The sequence below is a fragment of the Setaria italica genome, chromosome II (genome assembly GCF_000263155.2).
Source record: "Setaria italica strain Yugu1 chromosome II, Setaria_italica_v2.0, whole genome shotgun sequence".
In the NCBI taxonomy this organism is placed as follows: domain Eukaryota; kingdom Viridiplantae; phylum Streptophyta; class Magnoliopsida; order Poales; family Poaceae; genus Setaria; species Setaria italica.
The window spans coordinates 35162438-35171207 of NC_028451.1; the positions used below are offsets into that span (position 1 = coordinate 35162438).

Below are 8770 nucleotides of genomic sequence, written 5' to 3' on the forward strand. Positions count from 1 at the left end.
GATTGTGCTCCATTTTTGTTAGCCGTGTTGTATATATATTTTTAATCACAATAAGGGAGTGTTGTGTTGTATTTTTGTACTGTAATTTTGGTATTGTGCCTCGTGCATCTTGTGCTACCACCCATCGTAATATACTACTTGACACGGTATATAACATAAAAGAGAGCAGTTTAACATGGTCCCGTTCTAACTCTTTCGCAACGTGAACTTGTGAATCTTGTGAGAGATTATTTGCTCATGCCGATGATCAGTTGCCTGAAGAACACCGCTCTATGGTTTGGCGCGGAGGGGGGGACGACTAGAACAAAGCAATGTTGCAGCGTCACTATCATGTATACAAGCTGAAGCAAATCTATCCCCTTCTCTCTTTCCTATTATTTACATCTGATGACCAAATGGAGGCCTGCTCATCATCTGTTGGTAAACTGGTGGGGCTGGCTCTGCCTTCGGTTCTACTGGCATCATGAGGCCTGGGTACCCCTGCATAGCTGATGAATTTCCAACCATCTTTGTTGGAGCAAGAGATCCTAGAGAGGGCATCGGAATCGCCATGCCTGGCGGGACCATCCCGAAGCGGAAATTGCCTGTTGCTGGCCCCAACTGGCTGCTCGGTGGGAGAACGAAGGAGCCGAAAGGAGCGGAAGCACCGAAATGAGCAAAGCTGGCTTGTGCTGGTTCTTGCCTACGGTGAGAGCTACTACCTTGTGAAGCGGATGGAGCGTTGGCAGAACTGGAACCGGCTTGCCCACTGTTTCTGGCAGCCGGAACTTCATGGTTGTGCTTTCCCTCATAAGTTGTGATGACTGACTTCAGATCATGCGATGCTCTCTCTACATGCTTGCGCACTGAACAGCCAGGGTGTGTACATTTGTAGTAGCTCCTGCAGACAAATGAAATGAAATGATGCTACTAATTTCAGGGGATGGAGGATACCACATAAAGTAAGAAATGGTAGTGAAAGTGTGACCTTGGATTTGGATTGCCTTTAACGACCTTCTGACCATACTTGCGCCACCGATACCCATCGTCAAGGATGTCGACCTCACTTGTGGTCTGAACAACCACCCTAGGCTCCCGGACAGCTCTCGAGGCTGCAGTTCCCATGTCAATGGTACTGGTGGGGGTCGCAACAGCAGTAGTAATAGTAGAAGTTCCTAATGCATCCAGCTTCCTGAAAAACAGTATCAGTGAGCTCAATATAACTGCATGCAGTCCGTGTTAAGTAGTTAAGTGGTGGACAATATTAACCTTCTTTTAGATTCAGTCTCATCCTCATCACCCTCACATTCTATAGAAGCAGTGCCATGTGTTGCCCTCTCATCCTCCTCATTAGATAGCGTTGATGAGACATCAACTGCATCTTGAGACTCCATAAGAGACGCGTCACAGTGAGTTGATACAGGAACACAAGCAGCTGCTCTAATGTCAACACCTTCGCTTTGCGCATTTTGGTTTGTCTCATCATCTTGCTGTTGGCCAGCTGAATAGTGACTGTTGCCGAACATGGAGTCTGATGCCTTAGCTTTAACAATTGTTGCATTAGTGTTATCCTTGACTGCAGTAAAGCTTGACTGAAGACTGGATTCCTGCCGATGAATATTCGACAAGGACTGGTTTTGAAAATGAGCACCGTAGTCCTGTACAGAGAAACTTTTTTCAGGCACATGAATTCATAAAAATATGCTTTTATTTGAAGAAACAAAAAAGAGAATTTAGTGGTGAGATTGGCAATAAAAGGAAGCCAAATAGTATTATAATATTGCAAGGGAAAAGATGGAAAATACTGATAGATACTAGCAGTCAAGAAAAGCACCTTTTCTGCAGTACAGAAGCTTTGCTGCTTAGAACCCAAGTGGGGTTGGAAGGAAAAAACATCATTATCAAATGTAGAATCTTCAGTTATGATAGCAGCTGGTGGTACTGTTGACTTATCATTCGTAGCCATCAAAAATGGCAATGTGCCAGTAGTTGGAGAAGGCTGTGCCTGCAATTGACCATTACCAATTCAGCTAAATTCACATGCATGGCAAACAAAACAGGGCAAGCACAGGTATGAGGTTCCGAGTGTTGATCTAATATTAGCAGCTATAAAATCAAAACAGAAGCCAAGCTTCTAAGACACTAATCAGAGATCTATTTCTAGTATACCAATGCTTTTGCACACTAGGCAGCAAATCAGTGTTGTAGTCACATGCAGAAGTATACTGCACAAAACCATGTTCGACACAGTAAACACCAATCAATGTTCTTATATGCTGTACAAAACCCATGTCTGAAAACTGCAAAATGCAAGTCTTTAATGCTATCTCCAATTATGACTTATTGCAATCTAATAGATAAATCTTGAGAGCACAAGCAAACCAATAAAGGAAACATTGCATACCATCTTATTGTAAAGAAAAACAGGAGACTCAAGAAGTGTAGTTGGACTAAGACCAGGTGGAATTGACACGGGTGATCGAATAACTGCAGATGAACCAACTCGAGAAGTATCAATTTTCGGAACACTGAAACCTGCTCTCGCAGCCCTGCGCTCCGCCAAACCACCATGGGAGTTTGATTTCTGATTAGCACCGAACAAACTTGGCTCCAGGGAGAAACCCTTTTGAAATCTGTCTTTGACAGCTTGAGCAGGCACCTCCTCACTCAAACTCACAAGTTCTCTGCTCTTTTCACATTGATCATGAGGCTTGTTGGTGCCATGTTCACTGAAAAGATTAGAGAATGGCCCAGAGCCGAACTCTTCATTCAGGAAGCTTGACATTAGTGTTCTTGGGCTTGGTGTGGGGGGAGGCAACCAGTCCTCCATGAGCGATCCGTGGTTGCCTGTGCCGGCCATGCGTGCAGGTAATTTATCTCAACTGAAATAATTGTCATGTAATACCACATTAGTCCTGTTGCAATATCAGGTTGCTTGATAGTGAAACTGAGCTAAAGTTCTTTTTTCCCCCTTCTCTTGCCCTCTTTACAAATTTTACATACTGAGCGAAACAAATGTTGAAAACCAATCAGGATCCTACAGCAGAAAAATTAGCCAAAGGCAGAACACAAAAAACAAATAAATCATATTCATATATGAACATTGATCAGTAGTACACAGACCAACTATAAACTCCATTGGCAAACAGCTTATCAGTCTGTAGAGATGACAAAAGTCAAATACAGGAGTCGAAGAGTTGAAAAATCAACTGCAACAAACGGCAACCTTTACAAATTTCCAGTAAATTCATTTACGATAACCCAAAACATAAATTTCCATACAGAATGCAGAATCCAATCTAGTGCTCAAGCAAGAGAATTGCAAACCAAACTGCAAACTTTCCCCAACAGAGCACTCAGTCCCTGCAACTGAATCAACACAGATGCAATTTCGATGCGACGTGGAGAGAAGACATCTGAAATGAGAAACAAATAAACTCCAAAGACGCAAGCTTTGCGATCCCGAAACGATCTCATCAAACCTCAACAACTCTGAAACACGCAAAATTCGATGCCAACCTAGCCGCCCTTATCATCAACATAGATGCACAAAAAAGGCACAATCAACAAAATAAAGCAGGATAGAAATTCCAACTGGCACCTGAACTGGGAAGGACGACTTCTCCGAGACCAAATGATTTGCTTCCTCTTCTCTCCACCGAAAAAAGCGAAGCAGCAGCAGGGTGGGCGGATTGGAATAGAGGGCGACAACGCCGTCAGGAACAGGAACGGATCATGTGAACCGAAATTCCTCCTGCAAAGAACATGGAGAGCGAAAATTTGGGACCAAACTCTGTGGGTTCCCTTTTTTATCGATGTTCCTCGCACTTTCACCAACCTTCCAAAAGGCTACGCACGAGGGGAACGACGAAGATCTCGGGGGCACAAATGGAGATGCCGAGCTTCCATTCCACCAACCAAGAACCCTAAAAGAACAGGGGAAAGAATTCTCAACAAAGCAAGATTTTGCTGCCTCTTTCCGCCTCTCTTTCTGCAGCCTCTCGGTTCTCCGGGCGCTACTTTTTTTTAGAGGGAGGGAGAGGGAGAGCCGGGGGGGGGGGGGGGGGTGCGAAGAGTAGGAGAGAGAAAGGCGGTTTGACCGAGGAGGCCGGAAGAGGTGGGAAGGGAGACTCGGAGGATTCTTTGTGCTTGTGCCAGTGATGTGCTCTAAATGGCAAAATGCTGTCCTCTACTGGCTACAGCCTTCTACTCATCTTCTGTAGCCTGTAGGGCTTCAGTTTCAAAACTCAATTTTTCCCCACACCTTCCGATGGACAATGGAGTTGGAAACAGTTCACATATTTTTTGCGGCATGTATAATTTCCAGTAGTGTTTTTTGTTTGTTTGTTTTTTTTCCCTTCAGTAGACATCATTGAAAACCAGTCATTCTCTTCAGTAGACATCATTGAAAAACAGTCATAGGACTCGAAACTATGGACTTGTTGTGGCAATACCACCGTCGCCTCACTTTCGTCCAAGCTGTGAACTCGTATTGCCTTTGACCACCATTGTTGCCTCATTTTTGTCCTCGTTACGAGCGCGTACTTGCCTCGACCGTCGTCATTGCCCACGATTCCGAGCACCTCAATAGATTCTCCGGCGCCGTCGTCACTCGCCAGACGTGGGAGACCAAATCAAGATAACAAAATGTTTAGGGTGTTTCTCGTAAAAAGATATTTAGGGTGTTGCGTTTTTTTTTTGAAAAAAAAAGAATGGAGCAACGTGTCTCAAGAATCATTGTAACTAACAATGGAATGATTTTTTTTAGCAAAAAAAGGTATGCGGGTTCTCATGAAAAAGAAGTAATAATCAAGTGAGCTGATATAGCAAATAATTTAAAATCTATAACTAACATTACTTTGGAAGCATCACCCTTGATGGCTCTGTAAATAAAATAAATGAAAGCTGCGCTCGACATCATCACTAATCCTGTCAAAAAATGCGTGCGCAATGCTAATTCTTACGAAGTTGTAAAATTTGACCGCACAAAAAACAGTCATCTTCCAAGGAACCGTGTTTTGTTGGCATCGATGAAAACATTTGGCGCCCAAAATAAGCTCAGTTATCAGCAGCCTCTGCAGGATAACCCCTTGTGAAGTTGTTGTGCTGCTTGCGAATGTGGAGGTACCTTTCAGATATGTTTTTGTCCAAATGCAAAAGGAACTCTCTTGATTCCGCGACAAGTTTCAGCAAATTAGGTGGGGAAAGTCCCTCTTTGGGTCCATGCCTTCCTCTTGGCATGGAAAATATGCCTCTTGGCATGAGTACACGGTTGGTGTGAAATTGGCAACTTTATTTGTAGCAGGGAGTTGGTGTCATGTTTTGGAAAGACAAACACGATAAATGTGATGATGTATCCGAATTGGAAAAGATTAAATTGTTATTTAGTGAGCCTAACTCAGTCAGGCAGGAGATAAGCGGATACTTTCCTATAGCGCTTTTTAAAATTTGAACTTAATTTTAAAAATGCAATCTTACTTCAAGGAGACAAAGTTTGACCTTTGCACTCTTACCTTTGCTGGCCATAACTCATAAACGCTGAAAGTAGAATAGAACGAATAGAAACTTGTGTCAAGTGACCCAAAAGTTTGTAGTATTTTCCCAACAAGATCCTGTGAAATCTCTATGACATTCGGTGAACATATAAACTAAATTATGTAGGAATCTCCTTGAGACCATCTATAATTCGTTTCCAAGCATTCTATTGGAGCTGAACTATAATCCTGCCCAAAGCTCATCTGCCAAACTTCGGATGAGAGAAACAGAATCAGATGTTCAGATATCATGTACACCTAGGCAAGTAACAGGCAGCTCCAGCACGAGACCTGAATCAGAAGCTTGTAGCGTGGAACTATTCATGTCCAAGCAAAGTGCGCTGCCGCCTGCAGAGTGCAGACTCGACTGACTCGCGCTTTTTGTCTCTGACCGTGCTGCAAATTAAAGTGCAAAGCCTGCAGCTCATGTGATCTGACTGCGCACAACTGGACTGAACTGAACCGAACCTGGGCTCCAACCTGTCACTCAGAGTTCAGAACAGCAAAAAGGGAATAAATCGTACTGACAAGATGAAAGTGCTGATTGGATTTCGGATGATGATTTAAAAACCCTTGGGCTTGCTCAATTTCGCAGGAATATCATAGAAAATAGTCCAATTTCAAACTAGCTACCGTCTCAATTTTGACCAACTTTCTTATTTGACAGTAGCTATAATAACCAAATGGGTGACAATAGCACGAAACTTCATCATACTTCTGCTTCTGTTTGACTATGTTTATCCATAGCGTACAGCGCACACTAAACAACAAAATACAAGTTCCAAAAAGAAGATCAATATGAAATGACCATCCATACCCAATTAAATTACAATGACAAAACAATTACTCTTTTCGAAAAGTATTTATTACTACCAGCGCATATGGCAAATATTTGCAATGACTGCATCATTAGCAATGCGAGGGACGTTCGTTCAAAAAAAAAAAAGCAATGCGAGGGACTAGCTACTGCGAAATCCTATAGAGAACAGGGTGGTGGTTGGGAGTTGGGATGTGGATTACTGTGGTTCATCATGCTTCTGCTTGTAGTGGGCGTGCAGTATTTTGGCGCCAGCCATGGAGGCGCTGGAGGACAGATGGACATGGACTCGGACTCTTTCTTTGTTCCACCTATCGATCGACGCGCACCCGCACCTACTGCGCAAGGCAACAAGGATTTGCTGGAATCGCGACCCGGATTCCAGGCGCACGAGCGACAAAACTAAACAATTGGGCCTTGTAATCCACGTCTAATCTTCCTCGGAGGCGCCAATTTGATGGATCCTAGGAAGCGCAAGAACACGCTATATGATTTCCTCTTGCGAGAAGAGAAAACACGCCACTACGTATCGGGCATCAGGAAATAAGAAGAAACTTCGTGTCAAGAGCTTGTTTTACTCCATGCATACATACATACTATGTGCATATTTTGTTAGTGACCTGCAATTTCTGAATCTGATAGGATGATTCATACGAGTTGGTGTCTTGCACAAGTCACAAGATTACCTGATGCGACGGTTTCCTTTGGTCTGTCCAGTTGGAGAGCGCACACATGGGGCAGCCGCAATTACCTGGAGAAAGCTTCTAATAACGGGGAAAAAATTCTTAGCTGACTAAACCATTTTTTGACTATAAAGATCGTTATCTCGCGTTTCTTTCTCCCTGGCTGATAACTCCGGTATCCGCCCAGGATGACGTGCTTTAGGTTAGCAAAGCATCGCCCAAAAAACAGGTGATGATGCAGTGAAGCAAACCCTCCTTTGGTCAAAGACTCAAAAGGAAGATGACTTGACATGATAAACAGGAACTGAATACGGCCGAGATGACCTCAACTCAATCATGGAGCACTAGCAGTGGAAATTTAACATAACAAAACGAACCACTCGCAGCTCCTGATCCTACTCTCTGGTCTTTGGAAGCAATTGCGAACGCAGGATCGCCTCACGTGGTGTCACATGCGCGGGCAAAGTCTTTGGCTGCCATCATCGTTTCACACCGAGACTCTTACCTAAGGCTGTTTGGATACGACGTGATAAACTTTAAGGCTGTTTGGATACGACGTGATAAACTTTAGAAGGTTACATCGGATGTTCGGATGTTAACTAGGAGGACTAAACATGAGCTAATTATAAAACTAATTACACAAATGGAGGCTAATTCGCGAGACAAATCTATTAAGCCTAATTAGTCCATGCTTTGATAATGTGGTGCTACAGTAACCATTTGCTAACGATGGATTAATTAGGTTTAATAGATTTTTCTCGCGAATTAGCCCAAGGCTTCTGCAATTAGTTTTATATTAGCTCATGTTTAGTCCTCCTATTAGCGTCCGAACATCCGATGTGGCAAGGTCCGAACTTTAGTCCAGTATCCAAACAATTAGGCTTAATAGATTCGTCTCACGAATTAGCCTGGTACTTCTGCAATTAGTTTTATAATTAGCTCATGTTTAGTTCTTCTAATTAGTGTTCGAATATTCGATGCGACAGGAGCTAGCAAACAGCCCTTTACTGCAAATTATAATAATCTTTGGTGTGGCTTCTCCGTCAATCCAATCCAACGAGGGAGCGAGGACCAAAGCCGCGTCTCGTGGCGCCTTTCGTTGATTATTCCCGGCGCGGCCTTTTGTTTTGGCCTGGCATGGAACCGGATCCTCGCTAATCTGGCCGACAATCCGAGCCTACGCCGGCTAAACAAGTAGTGCTAGTGCAGTCTACTAGTATAGTACCACACACTGGGCCCGCGCTGAATTGTTCAGAAGCAACCTGACGAGAGGGAGAGCCCAACCGTAGCAATGATCCTCTCTCTCCTCCCCGTGCAAGGAATTCAGCTCAATGATGCGGTTTGCCTCGCACGGATCTTATTTGCGTGATAATCAGTTAAGAATTGAATACTATAAAACTTGTAAAACTTTGCTGCGTGCGGTCCGGATATTTATCCATTTTCTAAAAAAATTTAAAAAACAGAGAGGGAAAGATAATGATGATTTGGGCGCTATTAAGCGAAGATTCCTTCTCTGGACGCACCACTAACCGCATGATTAGCTGTGAGCCCGAGGCATCATCGAGCTCTGGAACGAGCCTGTCCAGTCACCAGTGGAGTCAGTGCACAGCGGAGCGGGAGGGTTATCATTGATCCCGAGAGCGATCATGGCGGGCTGGACTGGACCTCGCAGGCAGAGGCAGGCGAATCTGCATGGCCCAGAGATGGGCGCCTGGTCCGTACCATATGCCTGTCAGATGTCAGAGTCGCATTGCCAG

At 43.9% G+C, this 8770-nt stretch overlaps 1 protein-coding gene across 2 annotated transcripts; it reads right to left on the bottom strand.

Moving 5' to 3' along the window:
- Window positions 1–292: 292 nt before the first annotated feature.
- On the bottom strand, window positions 293–4033 carry LOC101781011 (probable WRKY transcription factor 2). Of its 2 annotated transcripts, XM_004957089.3 has the most exons (7): window positions 3818–4033; window positions 3581–3733; window positions 2384–2861; window positions 1814–1984; window positions 1249–1637; window positions 968–1171; window positions 293–880 (listed from the first exon to the last, which is right to left on the bottom strand). In XM_004957089.3, exons 3-7 carry the CDS (start codon window positions 2837–2839, stop codon window positions 379–381), a joined length of 1722 nt encoding a protein of 573 aa, XP_004957146.1. In that variant the 5' UTR covers window positions 2840–2861; window positions 3581–3733; window positions 3818–4033; the 3' UTR covers window positions 293–378. The 2 variants fall into 2 exon arrangements, with proteins under 2 accessions (XP_004957146.1, XP_022680444.1); XM_022824709.1 differs by having other exon boundaries at window positions 3581–4033.
- Between the last annotated feature and the right edge of the window lie 4737 nt (window positions 4034–8770).

What these genes read in the sequence shown, in the direction of transcription:
- LOC101781011 (XM_004957089.3), bottom strand. Translation starts at nt 2,839, where the DNA reads ATGGCCGGCACAGGCAACCACGGATCGCTCATGGAGGACTGGTTGCCT. An exon ending in TTTTTCTTTACAATAAGATG is followed by an intron (nt 1,985 to 2,383) that starts GTATGCAATGTT and finishes GGTCAATTGCAG; the next exon opens with GCACAGCCTTCTCCAACTAC. An exon ending in AAAGGCAATCCAAATCCAAG is followed by an intron (nt 881 to 967) that starts GTCACACTTTCA and finishes ATTTGTCTGCAG; the next exon opens with GAGCTACTACAAATGTACAC.